An 18,316-nucleotide genomic window follows, 5' to 3' on the forward strand; every position below is an offset into this window, starting at 1 on the left:
ATGCCTGGTCCAGAGACCTGCTCTGTCTAACCAGTGCCAGCACCGACAGGAGCAGCTGCTCACCCCCTGTGTACTCCCTGTGGGCCAGGCATGGTGCCGAGTGCCGATAGCCCCATCTTACAGATGAAGAAACTGAGGCTTGAGGATACTCAATAGCTGCCCAAGGTCACACATCTATTAGGTGGCAGAGCCAGTGCACCTAGTCATTTCTGGGTACTTTTCGTTGTTCAATCTGACTCTTTGTGATCCCATGGACTACAGCATACCAGGCTCCCCTGACCTCCACTATCTCCCGGAGTTTGCTCAAATTCGTGTCCACTGAATTGGGAATGCTGTCTAACCATCTCTGGCTCTGCTGCCCCATTCTCCTTTTGTCTTTAATCCTTCCGAGCATCAGGGTCTTTTCCAATGAGTCAGTTCTTTCCATCAGGTGGCCAAAGTATTAGAGCTTCAGCATCAGTCCTTCCATTGAATATTCAGGGTTGATTTCCTTTAAGATTGACCGATTTGATATCCTTGCAGTCCAAGGAGGTATTAGATGGTCATTTTATAACTAAAAAAAAAAAAGAAGAAGAAGAAAAAGAGATGTTAATGTTAAACAAAGCAAAACAGGATACGTAATGAAAGATGAATCATTTAGATGGCGACCCTGGATGAAGCATGCCCTCCTCCCTCTGAGAGGCTCCTCTGTCCATCACAAGACGTCCATGTGAGCCAGAGTCTGAGAACACATTCAAGGAATACATGCACTTTCCATTCCTTAACTCTTGGGATTTTTTCTGGTTGACCCAGCAAATTAAATTGCTTGCATTTCAAAAGAGAATAGTTTTTTTTTCCATTTCTTTAAGCATCAGCATGTTATTCCAATGTTAGCTTCTAGCCAACTCTGAATTTCAACAATATTATCCACTTTTGCAAAAAAAAAAAAAAAAAGAATGTTAGAACTTCAAACTTGTAGAAAGCAGTTTGAGGATCTTTCCTTATCTGTTTGTTATTTTACTCTTATTAATTTATTATTTTTCTTATTGACTATATTTTTTTCTAGGGAAGAATCAGATTTTCTTGATTCTTTTTTCTTGAATATTTCTTGAATATATTTCTTTTTGTTGAATATATTTCTTGAATATTTCTTGAAAATTTTTCTTTTTTAGAAATTTCTAGCTAGAGGAGCAATTTTAAAATAAATTGCCATATACATTAAGTTTCTCATCAAAGAAATGAGGAGGTGATAAAGGGACGATACCTAACATATTCTTAATAGCTGGAGATAAACTAATTGTAGACATATTTTAGAACCATAAATGTATGGAATTGCATGATTTAAAGAACAGGAAAATTCACAACGGTTGACTTAAAATGCATGTGGCGTAATGATACTAAGACATGAGGAAAGAAGCCAAGTATGGAATGAAATTGGAAGAGAAACCTTCTCAAATTTAAGTTTTGGCAGGAGGAGGGGGGCCTTTGTGTGCCAGATTTTCACTGAGAGCTAATTATATTGATCACATTGTGAATTGCATAGAAAGGAATTTGTTGCTTCTGGTACCTTAGATATACAGGTGACTGAACTTTTTTTTTTTTTTAAGTATAAGCATTCCTTTTGATAAAGATTACCTCATTAGAATGTAGTCAACAGAACCTTTAAAGCTATGCTCTTTGAATGGTATCAAGAAGAATGAGGAATTATAAATATTTTTTTAGGAAAATAATATTAAAACAGAAAGGATAGGCCATAATCAGTGATGCCAATAAATTGAATGAATTTCCTGGCTTTTATTTTTGTAGTTGTCTGTAATTTCACTTAAAATACACTAGTGTGTCTAACACAAGCTGGTGTGGCTTCAAACAAGGAAGGCCATGGCTGCAGAGATATCCCTTATTTCATTGCTAGAGGGTGCTCTTGTAAAGAAAATCTCATCGCACAAGCGCTGCTGAGAATCTTGCCCAACCTGGTGATGTCAGCGTCACCATGGAGATCTCATTCCAGTGAGGGGAAGTGGATTCCACAGTCCTGCTTTGGAAATGTGTAAATAGCAGATGCTTTTATTGCCTTTGTTTGAATCCTTGCCCTTGCAGAGCAATTCAAACCGGAAGCTCAGAGGAGAGGAAGTCCATATTTTCTTCATTTTTTTTTTTTCCCTTCCACAAGCTTGGTCCCCTGTGATGAGAGTGCATGATGGCAAGTTAATGGGAAAGATATAATTTCAGATTTCACGTAAAGAATGTCAGAAACTGAATATGTTTTCCTTGAGTCAAAGAAATAATTCCAACTTGCTTTAATAATTTTATTAGGTAACTTTTCATTGTACACTATAGGATAACTAAGTGGTTTTATCAGCTGTAATTTATAATACGTGAATGCAAGGGTATATGTTTCTATGCATTTGAATAGTCTTGTTTTCCTGAAACTTGGCAGGTAAAAGCCTGCCTTTGAATTCTGACTGACCTAGTTTCCAGTTCCTATTGATCTTCTGTTTAATCTGGCTAAGTTTTTCTAAATCTGTAAAGTATGGATACTGTGGGTGTGGTCAGTTGCTCAGTCGTGTCCAACTCTGTGGTCCCATGGACTGTAGCCCGCCAGGCTCCTCTGTCCATGGGATTTCCCAGGCAAGAATACTGGAGTGGGTTGCCACTTCCTACTCCAGGGGCTCTTCCCAACCCAGAGATCTAACCCAAGTCTCTTGTGTCTCCTGCATTAGCAGGCAGGTTCTTTACCACGAGAGCCACCTGGGAAGCCCGGGAGGGATATTAATAGCATCTAAACTGTTAGCTGCTCAGTCGTGTCCGACTCTTTGCAGCCTCATGAACGGTAGCCCGCCAGGCTCCTCTGTTCAGGGGATTTCCCAAGCAAGAATACTGGAGTGGGTTGCCATTTCTTTCTCCAAATAGCATCTAACTATTGTCTCATAGTCTGTCTCCATAGCTGAGGGGCTTAAATGTAATAATGTATATTGAATATTAAGTGTAATAATGTATATAGAAAGGTTCTTGTTGCTCTGTCTCACACACACACACACATCTTTTATTATATCTTCATCACATAACTACTATGGTAAAACATAGAACCATTAGAGAAACTGATAAGAGAATTTAGGTAACTGGTCCAAGTCTACAGTCAAGTCAAAGTCACTCAGTCGTGTCCAACTCTCGAGTCCCCATGGACTGCAGCCCACAAGGTTCCTCTGTCCATGGGATTCTCCAGGCAAGGAATACTGGAGTGGGTTGCCATTTCCTTCTATCTGTGCCCAGAATCTACGTATCATGACCTGCATTCAAAGGCTTTTTCCAGCATATCTGGCAATTACAATCATCCATCTTTTTTGAGATATGGATATGGTATTATGCTAATCATCCCCAGGGATAAACTCAGATGCAATAAAGTGTTTTAATTTGGGATTGGATTTTCCACCTGATGTGAAGAGCTGACTCATGGGGTCAGACTCTGATGCTGGGAAAGATTGAGGGCAGGAGGAGAAGGGGGCAACAGAGGATGAGATGGTTGGATGGCATCACGGACTCAATGGACATGGTCGATTTTGAGTGAACTCCAGGAGATAGAGAAGGACAGGGAAGCCTGGTGTGCTACAATCCGTGGGATCGCAAAGAGTCAGACACAACTTAGCAACCGAACAACATATATTCTTATAATAACCAAAGCATTAGGTAAGAACTGAAAATTGATTGATGGCACCTTGTGCCATAAACTGATTACCTCCTTTGTGAATTGCATACAATATGCATATGATGCCTTTTCTAATAGAGGGGTATTTTGACAAAGGACACTTTTCTCAGAGGAATACACATCTCCGGCTCCCACAGAACTAAAATTTGGCCCCAAGATTCCCTGATTAAGACAGTGGTTCACAGAACTATATATTCATGTGGTCGCAGGTGAGCATATTTGCAGGTGACTTTCACAGCATCATTTCAGTGGAAACCTGGGGCGTGAACCCAACTTGTTGTGAGCATCTGCAGCCGGCTTTGTATCAGCTCCCTGATGCTAATTCAAAGTGTGCTTCGTGGGACTTCCCTGACAGTCCAGTGGCTAAGACTCCGGGCTCCCAAGATCCCACCTGGCCCAACTAAAAAGATCCTGCGTGCCACAGCTACAGATCCCACCTGTCGCAACGAAGACCTTAAGTAAATATATATTTTTAAAAGTGTGCTTTGCCCCAAAACGATTGACGCATAGGACCCCCTAGACCCAAAGTGAGAAGGGGCACCCATATGCTACCTTTGACCCAAATCTACTTTTACAATAGAAGCCTGTTGTGCCCGGGAGCTATCTGTTGCATTTTAAAATTTTATTTATTTGTTTATATTAGCTATGCATTTGATTTGTGCTTATTTGGAAGGAAAACTGTATTTGGGCTAATAAAAATAGCTAAAATGTATTGAGGGTTTATCCTCTTCTGAGTCACAGTCAAATTCTTAAACAACCAAAACAATAAATGGAGGCATGAAGAGATGAACGTCTGAGGGGTGGAGCTGAGTTAACACAGAACCCTGGGCTTTTACGACCGGGCTGCAGAATTGCACTCAGGGAGGCACCATCTCTGCCCGGAGTTTAGGATCTTTAGAAACAGGGGTTTCCTGACTTGCTCGGGTCAGTGGTCATGGCAGGGCAGGAGCCACACCCCAGCCACCTGCCTCCAGACCTGTGACAAACTGCTGGAAGACGCTGCAGGTTCCTCTCTGCTGAATTTCTGATTCACTGCAGTGTGTTAGGAATTCCTTGGAGTGCCAGTCTGTTCTAAGCGTGGAAATGAAGAGGTGAATGCTGAAGGCAGTCCTATCCTCAAGGCCTCGCACAGTGGTGCCCAGAGAACACTTATGGGGTGATGACTAGGGGTTCAGAGCAGGGGTGAGTCACTTTGGGTTGGAGTGTAGAGAGAAGGTAAGGCTTAGATCTTCAACAGAGGCTTGAGTCATAGAAGGGGTTTGAGTAGTCAAAGAGTTAGTAGAAGGGGATACCTAATGGGGAAAAAAATTGTTCCAAAGCCACACACACATAAGATAGATGAAGTCCTTTCCAAGGAGAATAAGTAAAGCAGATAAATTGGAACATGTTTCCTGTTAGAGCATAGTACTTTAATTAATCCATCCATCTATCCATCCAACCATTCATCTATCCATCCATCCGTCCACCCACCTGTTGTCCATCCATCCCTCCATCCATCCATATCAACACTTATTGAGTATCAGGCAGCATCTCATGGCTGAAGCTACCATGAACTTGAAAGCTGGGTTCAGAGCAGATTTTGAGGATTCTGGAATGCCATGCTTAAAGATGAACTTCAATGTGATGATAAGTCATAGGTGTTTGTGTGAGCCATGGAGAGAGAGACTGAAAGTTTAGTAAGAAGAAGGAGATTAAGAGAATTAAGTAGGATCAGTGGGAGAGAAAGGAGGTGGGAGTGAGCAAAACCATGGTCTACAGGTAGGAGGCTAAGCTGTAGACTGAGGTGGTGATGGGGGTGCTGAGGAGGGGCAAGGAAGGCCTGGGTTTGAGAGACGGTGCTGAGGCAGCATCTGTGGCCATGGAGATCACGGAGATAGATGAGCACTGACTGTACCACCTCTTCTGGAGGCAGGAGTGATGGTGAACAGGGACAGGCTGGACTTTCTTTTCTCAAATGTCATCTCTCTGCCTTTGCATCTTTCTTGGACCCAGTCTTGATGGATGCTTCCAATACCTGATACCTGTTGACCAGAGATTTCACAGAAGAGAAGGTCAACTGTCACTGTCTCTTTCTAGCAAGGAATGTTGTTGTTGTTTTAATCCATAAATGGAACTTGTTTCTCAAAGTTGATTACCACACTGACTTTTGAGAACCTCAGACTTAAGAAGGAATAACATTGCATAGATGTATCAAATCAGATCATTACACAGGGTATTGGTTTTACATGTCTCTATCTTTTCTAATCTGTTGATGTCAGAAAATACTATAATGCCTAAAGGAAAAATCTCCAAGTATATTGGCCTAGAAAAAAGGGTTATAAATCTTCCTCTGTTATCCTCTATTGTTAGATGGGATAGAATACATTTGTAGCTACCTCCAGCTTAATGATCTAGAGTGAGAGCACAGACAATCAAAGTGCATCAGTTCAGTTCAGTCGCTCAGTCGTGTCCGACTCTTTGCGACCCCATGAATCACAGCACGCCAGGCCTCCCTGTCCATCACCATCTCCCAGAGTTCACTCAAACTCATGTCCATCGAGTCAGTGATGCCATCCAGCCATCTCATCCTCTGTCGACCCCTTTTCCTCCTGCCCCCAATCCTTCCCAGCATCAGACTCTTTTCCAATAAGTCAACTCTTCACATGAGGTGGCCAAAGTACTGGAGTTTCAGCTTTAGCATCATTCCTTCCAAAGAACACCAGGGCTGATCTCCTTTAGAATGGATTGGTTGGATCTCCTTGCAGTCCAAGGGACTCTCAAGAATCTTCTCCAACACCACAGTTCAAAAGCATCAATTCTTCAGCGCTCAGCTTTCTTCACAGTCCAATTCTCACATCCATACATGACCACTGGAAAAACCGTAGCCTTGACTAGACGGACCTTTGTTGGCAAAGTAATGTCTCTGCTTTTCAATATGCTATCTAGGTTGGTCATAACTTTTCTTCCAAGGAGTAAGCGTCTTTTAATTTGATGGCTGCAGTCACCATCTGCAGTGATTTGGGAGCCCAAAAAATAAAGTCTGACACTGTTTCCCCATCTATTTCCCATGAAGTGATGGGACCAGATGCCATGATCTTCGTTTTCTGAATGTTGAGCTTTAAGCCAACTTTTTCACTCTCCAATTTCACTTTCATCAAAAGGTTTTTTAGTTCCTCTTCACTTTCTGCCATAAGGGTGGTGTCATCTGCATATCTGAGGTTATTGATATTTCTCCTCGCAATCTTGATTCCAGCTTGTGCTTCTTCCAGTCCAGCGTTTCTCATGATGTACTCTGCATAGAAGTTAAATAAGCAGGGTGACAATATACAGCCTTGACGTACTCCTTTTCCTATTTGGAACCAGTCTGTTGTTCCATGTCCAGTTCTAACTGTTGCTTCCTGGCCTGCATACAGGTTTCTCAAGAGGCAGATCAGGTGGCCTGGTATTCCCATCTCTTTCAGAATTTTCCAAGTTTATTGTGATCCACACAGTCAAAGGCTTTGGCATAGTCAGTAAAGCAGAAATAGATGTTTTTCTGGACCTCTCTTGCTTTTTCCATGATCCAGCAGATGTTGGCAATTTGATCTCTGGTTCCTCTGCCTTTTCTAAAACCAGCTTGAACATCAGGAAGTTCACGGTTCAATATTGCTGAAGCCTGGCTTGGAGAATTTTGAGCATTACTTTACTAGCGTGTGAGATGAGTACAATTGTGCATTAGTTTGAGCATTCTTTGGCATCGCCTTTCTTTGGGATTGGAATGAAAACTGACTTTTTCCAGTCCTGTGGCCACTGCTGAGTTTTCCAAATTTGCTGGCATATTGAGTGCAGCACTTTCACAGCATCATCTTTCAGGATTTGGAATAGCTCAACTGGAATTCCATCACCTCCACTAGCTTTGTTCGTAGTGATGCTTTCTAAGGCCCACTTGACTTCACATTCCAGGATGTCTGGCTCTAGGTGAGTGATCACACCATCATGATTATCTGGGTCGTGAAGATCTTTTTTGTACAGTTCTTCTGTGTATTCTTGCCACCTCTTCTTAATCTCTTCTGCTTCTGTTAGGTCCATACCATTTCTGTCCTTTATCGAGCCCATCTTTGCATGAAATGTTCCCTTGGTAGCTCTAGTTTTCTTGAAGAGAGTCTTTCCCAGTCTGTTGTTTTCCTCTATTTCTTTGCATTGATTGCTGAGGAAGGCTTTCGTATCTCTTCTTGCTATTCTTTGGAACTCTGCATTCAGATGCTTATATCTTTCCTTTTCTCCTTTGCTTTTCACTTCTCTTCTTTTCACAGCTATTTGTAAGGCCTCCCCAGACAGCCATTTTGCTTTTTTGCATTTCGTTTCCACGGGGATGGTCTTGATCCCTGTCTCCTGTACATAGATTATCCTAAATCCATCTTTATTGTAACCTTGTGTTTAAGCCTCCTTTGCTATCAACTTTTTTACCAAGGCTTCTAACAGGGAGTAGTTTTCTAAGTTTGAACTTGATCTACTGACCCTACCCACCTTCTCTGGGTGGGAGTTTTGTAAGCAGGGAAATGGATAAATGATGCCAGAGCAGAGAGCATAGAGAACATCACAGTTTCTGACAGTTGAACAAATTCTTTGATTTCACTCACTGAAGATTGAGAGGTAAATGGATACATGTTGCTTGGCATTGAAAGGACTTCTCCCTGCCTTCTTTGTGTGTGTGTGCTGAGTGATGACAGTTACTTTTCTGTAGCCATCACTGTGTTCCTTTTATGTTCTTGGAGTCCTGGAGTTGGAAACGACATTGAAAGTTCATCATGTTTCAGTTCCCACTTGGAACAGAATTCTACCTAAACCATCCAGCTTGTGTCGTTGTCGCTCTCTTCTCTGAGTCTCCGGCTAGGAGGATGGTCATCTGGATATGATGGATGGGAGTTGGCTGGCAACCTGCTTATAACATGGTATAGTTTTGATAGTTATTTGTTCACTTATCAGTGGCATAAAGTAGCCACCGGTAGATAGAGGTGATCTGGTTGGCCAACTGATGTTCTCAAATGTAAATGATGGCAATATGTGGAAAGAAAGGGCATTTTTTTTTCCTTTTGGAAAACAGTATTTTTCAACCATTGGAGCTTTGTCATCATAATATTTGGCACAGAGCCTGGCACAGAGTAGGTCCAGCTTAAATGTTTGAATGAATTTAAAATTCTCTTCACTTAACAGCCGTCAGCATAGTACCAAAGGGAACCCATCCAGTAAGAGAGCATACCGTGCTGGTGAGGAGAGTTCCAGAATCAAGTCAGTCTGGGAAAGACTGTATTTTTGTATCTCCTCTTTGGAGTTGCAGTGTACTTACACATTTGGATCTTCCCTGTGGCTCAGACGGTAAAGCATCTGCCTACAAATGCGGGAGACCTGGGTTCAATCCCTGAGTCGGGAAGATATCCTGGAGAAGGAAATGGCAACCCACTCCAGTATTCTTGCCTGGAAAATCCCATGGACGGAGGAGCCTGGTTAGGCTACAGTCCATGGGGTCGCAAAGAGTTGGACACGACTGAGCGACTTTACTCACTCACTCACTAGCACGTTAAGGGTCTTGAGAAGATCAGAAAGAAACAAACCCAGGTGGCACTAGTGGTAAGTCACCTGCCAGTGCAGGAGACGTAAGAGACGTGGGTTCCATCCTCGGGTCGAGAAGAACCCCTGGAAAAGGGAATGAAAACCCACTCCAGTATTCTTGCCTGGAGAATCCCATGGACAGAGGAGCCTGGCAGGCTATACAGTCCATGGGGTCGCAAAGAGTCAAACATGACTGAAGTGACACAGCACGAAATAAAGAAATCTGTTTATATTGGAGAAGTATTTTCCAAATCTCTTTGGCCATAGGACCCTTTGGGGCACAAATTCTATTAATCATTCTCACTTTAGGAAGTACTGCTTTTTAGGGTTAATTGTTCACATTTTTGCCTGAATAAGACATGGTTTTCCATTCTTACTCATTTTTATATGCCTGTGTGCTGTATGCTAATGCACAGATAGTCGGCACAGTGTGGACCTGCGCGAGTAAAATGACAGCGGCCTGGGCGGGGTTGGTTGTGACGACTCCCGCGATGGTCAGGACAGCTGGGGTCGTGGTGCTGGGGTGCTATGTCATGAAGATACAAATGAAGAGAGTCATGGTTGGAATCTGACAGAAAGGAATGGAACAGAGAGCGGGTTCTCAGGTCAGAAGGCCTGTTATTAACCCAAGTAGACGATCAAAGCTTCTGAGTGGTGAAGACCTTCTGTTCATCTTTCTGGATGGTTACAGTGTCCCTCTTAAGTCACCTGTGTTTTCAAGCTTTTGGAGACAGAATAAGCACTGACCACCATGAATGTCCCTCACTCACACTTAACGCTTACTATCAAACTGTGAGAGAAGTATCCTCCTGAAGACCTCAGCCGAGTGGTTTATTTGTGGGGATTTTTTTGTTGTTGTTGTTTAATTTTTATAGGAGCACAGCTGCTTTACAGTGCTGTGTTAGTTTCCGCTGTACAGCGAAGTGAATCAGCTATGTGTGTTTGTGTGCGTCTCTTTGCGACCCCCGTGGACTGTAGCCCTCCAGGCTCCTCTGTCCATGGAATTTTCCTGGCCAAAATCCTGGAGTAGGCTGCCATTTCCTTCTCCAGAATCAGCTATATGTATGTCTATTCCCCACCCCCCGCCTTTTCAAAAGACTACCGTTCCATTTAGGTCACCACAGAGCACCGAGTAGAGCTCCCTGTGCTATGCAGTAGGTTCTCATTAGTTATCTACTTTATATGTACTAACAATAGTGTATATATGTCAATCTCAATCTCCTAATTCACCTCCCTTCCCCATTTGGCATCCATATGTTTGTTCTTTACATCTGTATCTCTGTTTCTGCTTTGCAAATAGGTTCATCCGTACCATTTTTCTAGACTCCACATGTATGTGTTAATATATGGTATTTGTTTTTCTCTTTCTGACTTCACTCTGTCCAAGTAGTTGTTTGGGAATGAGGGATTGTCGGAGAAAAACTATCTGATGCCTCCACAGCATTGCATCTGGGGCTCTGAACGACGCTATCCTTCCCCACCTTACTTCTGTAAGTGCTCAAGCATCTTTGACTTGTCAGGGTCACGTTACGGGAACTGACAAGGAGCAGAACCCCAGAACCCCAGTGGTGCTCTGCGGATGAAGTACCAGTACGTAAGGGAAGGGGTTCACAGGAAACATAGACCAAAAACATCTCCCACATCAGACACAGGAAGGCTTGTCTCTAATCCTCAAATAGCCAAGGGAAAATGCAATAAATAAATACAAAAGTCTATTTCACGCAGCTCTGAATGGTGCCTTCAAGTGACCACTTTACCATCTGCTCCAAGTAGTAAAAAAAAAAATTGAAAATAGATAGAAATCAGAAGCATTTCCGGTGCCTTCTACTGGCATTATACATACTGTGAACAACAACAGCAAAAATATTACACTGCACATCCACATATTGAGAGAGAGAGCAGTAAGCTCGGGATTATTCATCTGGACTACATTTACTTGAAAAGCGGCATTTAGCTTTCAAAGTTCATGTTGGAGAAGAAGTTGAATAAAATATCAAAAGGTTGTTTTAAAACTTTCCCTTTATGTGACCACAAGCTAGGGAACCATGGGAGTGTTAAAGTTCAGCTTAGCTTGAGATGAGGGATACAGTTGCTTCGTCTCTGTAGCTAAATCTCCGAAATAACTGACTTTTTCTATTATTCCTTCTATGAAGGGTACCATTTTTGTTTTAGATAGAGGTAGAAGCGATCTTCGGCTTCCCAGGTGGCTCAGTGGTAAAAGAAGTCTCCTGCCAATGCAGAAGACACAGATTTGATCCCTGGGTCAGAACGATCCCCTGGAGGAGGAAATGGCAATCCACCCCAGTATTCTTGCCTGGAGAACCCCATGGACAGAGGAGCCTGGCAGGCTACAGCCCATGGGGTCACAAAGAGTCGGGCACGACTTAGCACAGCCCAGACGTGGTCTAAAGGAGATTGTTCTATTCCTGTTAGGGTACAAATATTTTTCTCTAGTTGTTGCCCCAGCAACCATCATCATGTAACTATGGCATCAGTTACTAGAAAACACTTTTGTTGCTAAAACCATAAGCTGACTTTTACTGCTCTCCAGGACGGTTACAGTCAGAGGAGTGAAGGAGCGCTCCTTTTCTACAAGTTGCTGCATCCAGTCTGTTGTGAAAATAAAGGGCTCTTACCTCCTAGCCTATTGATATGTCAAGTCATAAATGTGACAGTTACCGGTTCTATGTACTTTTTCCCGCCTTCCTGCACCACTGAAACGGAACATGTTTCTTACTAGTAACAGATGCTGAAAAACCTCCCTTTGAAATTCCTCCGGAGGAGCGGCCCTGTTGATTCCATTAGCTGGGAAGTGGCTGTATGCAGATGTCCACTGGCGGGATGCTTTGCTGTAATTGCTGTTCTGCTGACCCCTTGCTGAGTGCCACGCTTTTCTCTTGTAGGTGATGTGCCTTCAGGACTTTTTTGGTGACGATGACATTTTTATTGCATGTGGACCGGAGAAGTTCCGTTACCAGGATGATTTCTTGCTAGATGAAAGTGGTAAGGAAACAAAAAAAAAAAGTTCAAAACCAGGGGAAATTTGAGGCAGCTTTCGAAAATGAGCTGCACTCGGGCCAAGATTATGTCAACTCGAAAGCTACCAAATCAGTTTCAGATCCTCAGCCAACATGGCTTTTCCATATCTCGAATTTCTTTGATTTTTTTCTAATATAGAAAACAGATGAAATGATCATTGGAAAGGTTAAATCATTTAGAAGAGTAAATTACCAGTGGCTAATTTATAACCATTTTGTTAACTACATGGTGTTCTATAGAAAAATCATGGTGCCGATGTCTACATTTTTAATTACATATTTATATCAAAACTCATAGTTGAAAGATGTGTTATTGTGAAGTTATTGAGCATGTGTCTAGACTCAGCTTTCACATGGCCTCCTTTCTCTTGTAGGTCCTGAGAAAGATGGTCTTGTGTCCTTTTCCTTTAAATACGTCAGAATTTGTGTGTCATTAGGATCTGTGAAGGATCAGAAAAGAGCATCCTTCAGTTGAAAATGAAATGTGATTTTTTTTTCCAATTGATAGAGAAGGAACCATTGATAAAGAGGGAAAGATACATCTTAGGAAATGCATGTGAAAGGTTGTAACTTCAAGAATGATGTTTTCTGATACCATAAATCATCTCAGAATCTTAACAGCATCACAGGGAAGACAGTTGCCCTGAACAGAGAGACCTTTCCTAAGTCATATGACTTCTGATTTAATTAGGAACATAGTACATATTTATTGTTAATTCAAATTGTTGCTTCTTGGAAGTACTTTTTGAAGTGATAATGAATTTCTTGCTTAGATAAATGCAGATAAATTAATGAGCTTTTGACCAAGTGGGTGGGAAATACTGGAGCTCCAAATATGGCTGATGTACGTTCACATAGAATGTCTATATTATATGCATATCAGGTACATGCATTTAAACACACTAGTTATTTCATCATTTTAAAATGACTTCAGGTGTATAGGGAGGGATAAGAATAAGAGAGGTTGCCCCTTTTTCGTTAAAACTTTAAATGCCTAATAAAAGTTTTTGTAGCTCTATTACTTAAGAGGTTTAAGTTATTGATGTTTTGGTTGAAAAGGCTGGAAGAGTGGTTTGGCACCTCTTTCCCTCTAAATAAGTTTTCTCTAAATACTTAGCGTCTTTATCTCTGATAGACTCTCCTTGGAGACAAAAATTGATGCAAATCTATCACTCATGTAAAGTCCAGGGGCAGGCTCTCCCAGCCCACCCCTTTTTCAAATGAGACAGCTTAGCTGTTGTGCAAAAGAAGTGAAGGTTAGAAGTCAGGCAGAAGAGCCAACAGCACAGCTTTGAAAAGAATAAACTGCCTTGATTTCCAATTTAAAGAAAATAGCTGTTTCTGATGGGACGGACGGAGAGACCAGATGCGTTCTGAAATGAAAGTTTGAGTCTGCTGCTTTGATAACAGAAAAGCAGCCTGTCAGACTTGAACTGGAATCCAGCTCGGTTTCAAATCAGCAGAGCTGGCCTGGGCTTCTGCCGCCCTCCATGTCCCCCTCGGGGCTTCTCCCTCACCTTGCCTCTCTTGGCGTGGCCTTGGGGCTGGGCTTTCGCCCTTGACAGTGTCCTCTCAACCCAGGTGGCTTCAGCCTACTCGTGTTCATCCGCTGTGATGGGCAGGCCGGCTTTCTGAAACGAAGAACAGCAAAATCCCCGTGATTTCCCTGTAGAAACCTTTCTCATGGATAAGAATGCATATATATACACGCACACTCATGCACACGCATGCATGCACACGCATGCATGCACACGCAGGAGTCAGGGGATGTTGCCCATGATGTGTGGCTTGGCCCCGTGATGGACTGCTTCAGACTAAAACTTTAGTGACAAAGGGAGAACTGCACATCTTTCCTGGGATGAATATACCCCGAGCGTTTCTTGGTGTGAAGTACATCTGCTGAGTAACCGTGTACTCCCCCATATCCTCCGGGAAGCACGTGGCTTGGGGGTAGGGGTAGAGATGAAGTCTAAATTGAGATTTTTTTTTTTACTTCCTGGCATGAACCTACCCCAAGACTAAATTCACACGTTGACAACTGCAGTTTCCCTGTCGCTTGTACAGCATGTTCTGGCGCTAATGTATTAACATTTGAATCTTTTTTTTTTTTTTAAGTGCTCTGAGCATGATTTGCTGCAGCTTATCCGTACTTGCTAAACGATATTTGCACGTCAAGGCTTCCTTTGGCCTCTTCCATAGGGGCTTCCTGAAAGGAGGGGCAACGGGGAACAGGGGAGCCAGCAATGACTGAATTAATATTGGCGCAGAGGCTTTGCTTGATTTAATGGCACCAAGAAGTGAGCTTTTGCCACAAGGCAGCACTTTTATTTTCTCTCTCGAAATTAAGCTAGCTTGCAGTGAGTTCAGGATTAGCAGCGATACCTCCCCTAATGACTGCTGGGAAAGCTCCTGGAGACGGCTCTTAAGGTCTTTCCAGTGAGACATTGTGACTTTATAGATGTTTATTTCACGGGACTACAGTGGAGCCAGATCAATATTAGAAACTGCGAGGGGGCTTTCTTCCTCCCCCGTTTTCACGGAAAAAAAAAATACCTTCCTTCTTCCAGCTCCAAATGTAACCATTTTAGCAATATCGTCATCAATCACTGGCTTCTTAGCGCCTTCTACTGTGGTGGATGAAGGACTATATATAGAGAGAGACACAGGCCAGGGGATCCTTCCTCAGTCGTGGCTTGCGGTCTGATTTAGAAATGATGAAACAGAGTCAAGGGAAATGCCAAATTGGAGACAGGAAGCTTCACACAGTTTCGCTTGTATGTTGATGATAAACTGACGGATTTATACTTTGCTGCCCTTAAAAGGTGAGAGGATTTTGTTGAGAAATGCCTGCCTCTACCCAGGAGGGTAAAGCAACTCCGTGGTGAGAAGCCTGTCTCAGGATGTCACCTTCTGTCCACCCCTCAAAGCCAACACCCCCCCAGAGTCGCTTGGCCAGTTTCCTCACCTGCCTCCTTCACCCCTGCCAGGCCTGACACCTGCTCAGGAGTTCAAACCTCACTCATCCTTTTTTAAAAAATTAAATTTAATATTTTTATTGAAATGAGTTGATTTACAATGTTGTGTTAATTTCTGCTGTACAGCAAACTGATTTGGTGTTACACACACACACACATATATGTGTATGCGTGTGTGTGTGTGTATATACACACACATACATTCCTTTTTATATTCTTTTCCATTATGGTTTATTTCAGGATTCAGGATACTGAATACACGTTGCTGTGCTATACCATGGGACCTTGTTTATCCATTCTGCATATACTGGTTTCGTCTGCTAACCCCAAGCTCCCAGTCCATCCCTCGCCTTCTCCCCTCTCCCCTTGGCAACCCCAGGTCTGCTTTCTGTCTGTGAGCCTGTTTTGTAGATGAGCGCATCTGTGTCCTATTTTAAATTCCACGTATAAGTGGTGTCATATGGTATTTGTCTTTCTCTTTCTGCTCATCCTCTCTGTTTACCAGTTCCCCTGTGCCCTTGATTCCTTAATGTTAACAGGCATTAATGTTAATTCCTTAGTGTTAATAGGCATGACTTCAGACTTACATATTTTTGTTTGAAAGTGAAGTGAAGTCGCTCAGTTTTGTCCGACTCTTTGCAACCCCGTGGACAGTAGCCTACCAGGCTCTGCCGTCCATAGGATTTTCCAGGCAAGAATACTGGAGTGGGCTGCCATTTCCTTCTCCAGGGGAATCTTCCCAACCCAGGGATTGAACCCTGGTCTCCTGCATTGCAGACAGACACTTTACCGTCTGAGCCACCAGGGAAGTATTTTTGTTGTCTATCTGTCTCCTAAGGTTGCTGTAACAAAGAACCCTGTCTCTGGGGAATGCTGGTCCAGGTTTCTCCTGCAGTAGATAGACCCATCTAGAGTATAGTCTTCTTCCTGGGTATGTGATTTGAGAAGGGACGTTTCCTCAGCTTTCTCTTGTGGACCCTATGGTATCAGGTACCCAGGACCCTCTTGATACATGTTCCCAGAAATATGCCATCCTGACCTTGGAAACAAGGACTCAGGTCCTGAATGAGATGCAGCAGAAGCTACATCAGGCACGAGGCACCACAGGGTCCTCATTGCTTTCCCCAGCTCTGGGTGATGAGAAAATCGGGTTAGAACCCAGCATAATGGAAGCAGTACTGGGACAGGGTTAGGAGACAAAGGTCTGGCCCGAGCTTGGTGTCCTGCTTGCTGTGTGGTCTCTACATCTCCAAGCCTGCTTTCCATTCTGTAAAACACCTTTCCCCCCTTCCCTGGGTTGTAATGGACCTCAAATGAGATAATAAATGTCAAAGCACGTTCAAAACTGTGTTCCTTATTACTTAGTGAATGATGTTAGTGAATGACACCTCGGCTGAAATATACCTCCTGGTGGACTGCAGCTGGACTCAGCCACGTAGCTGCATTGGCAGGGCTTAATTGGAGGCAGATGTCATTAAGATTTGCTGCCGGGGCACTTTAGAACAAAAAAGTGACTATCTATTGCTTTTTTCCCCCACTCTCAACTTTTATTCCTGTGGTGGAGGTGGGAGGAGATGCAGCGACCTTTGAAGATACCCACCCTTTTCTGGAGGGAATCTCTGGAAGATTAAACCAAATGACATTTAGACCCAGTCAGATTTCTAAAACTGATGATGTTCAGGAAGTCCCAGCCCTTAGGTCCACGTTGATTTGGGTTAGAGGGATTTTAATGGATCTGCTGCTTTGTCCTGGGGCTGGTGATGCCAAGAAAGATCACAAGAAACAGTCCCCAAGGTCACTGGGGACACCAGATAGACACTTAGTGTCTGGATTGCCCAGACCTCCTTACAAAATGGCTTTTGAGCTACTGCCAGCAAAAGTCACTCATTCTTTCATGAGGAGCCCACCAGGCTCCTCTGTCCATGGGGATTCTCCAGGCAGGAATATTGGAGTGGGTTGTGATGTTGTCCTCCAGGGGATCTTCCCAACCCAGGGACGGGCCTCCTGCATTGCAGGCAGATTCTTTACTATCTGAGCCACCAGGGAAGCCCATTCTTTCATACATCCATTCATTTATTCAGTAAGCTGAGCTAACTTACCATGTGCCAGGCAGTGCACTAGACACAAATAATTGTAGACAGTAACACTTCCATGAAATAGGACCCTCCTATGACTTTTAATATTGCTTATGTCTGAAGCTGTCAAAGGATCTTGGCTGCTGAACTTTGACTCAAAATATTACTTTTTGCTTGTATATTTTATCTCTTTGGAGTAATATTGTGGTAAAATATCTGACGGGTCACAACAGACTGACAGTTCTTTATAGGTTTAAATTTTAATTGTATGATGTGGCCAGTTTAAATGAAATCCGTGAGCAGATTTATTTCAGATGTGTGGTACCGATGCTGGAATACTTGATAGGTTCAATAGATTTTGATGTTAGGAATGTACAGTTCTTATTTTAAAAAATATATATATAACGGTAGTGGTGAATAATTGCCAAGTTTCTGTGACCTTTTCTTTTTGAATAGAAAATCGAGTATGATTTTTTATGAATTCTAAACAGAAAGCCCATTGGCTTACATGCTTTGCTCTTGTAAGTTCCCCATTGCATCTTAGCTGTAGAAAAATTAAAGGGGTTCTGGAGACTTCCTCCTCCATGGCTACATTTTAGCTCATGTGTAAATATAAAGTTCCCCAGAACATAGTGATATTTTCTAATTTAATTCGCTGCCAACCTATGGAGACCTATAGATACTTTGGAGACATGAAGAGACGCATTATACTTTGGAGACAGAATCTAACTGGAGTACCAGCTAGTTCCTTTTCTATGAAAAGATGATTTTTGTCCTTAGGAAAGAAAGACATTGTATTAATATAACACATCTTTTCTTTATGTTTTCTCTTCCAGTCCTCATGGGCTTCTTTTTCTTATATTCGGTAACAGTGACACCTGAATTGTTCACATGAAAAAACCTACAAAATATAACATTGAGAATGAATCATATACATGAGGTGTCTTGGAAACCATGGATTTACAGTCCCTCCTGACA

The 18,316-nt window shown here is 42.7% G+C and overlaps 1 protein-coding gene across 4 annotated transcripts in view; it reads left to right on the forward strand.

The window, feature by feature from the left end:
- DCLK1 (doublecortin like kinase 1) overlaps positions 1 to 18,316 on the forward strand; it is a 356,767-nt gene that overhangs the window by 182,973 nt on the left and 155,478 nt on the right. For 3 of the 4 annotated variants that reach the window (XM_086329367.1, XM_086329368.1, XM_086329371.1), the window contains exon 4: positions 12,154 to 12,253. In XM_086329367.1, the coding sequence (XP_086185493.1) occupies positions 12,154 to 12,253 (100 nt within the window). Of the gene's footprint in view, positions 1 to 11,853; positions 12,069 to 12,153; positions 12,254 to 18,316 lie in introns of those variants that run through there. The other variant, XM_086329369.1, reaches the window with a different exon arrangement.

Source organism: Bos grunniens, chromosome 12 (genome assembly GCF_055505025.1).
Source record: "Bos grunniens cultivar Pamir isolate PY7600 chromosome 12, Bosgru_T2T1.0, whole genome shotgun sequence".
NCBI lineage: Eukaryota > Metazoa > Chordata > Mammalia > Artiodactyla > Bovidae > Bos > Bos grunniens.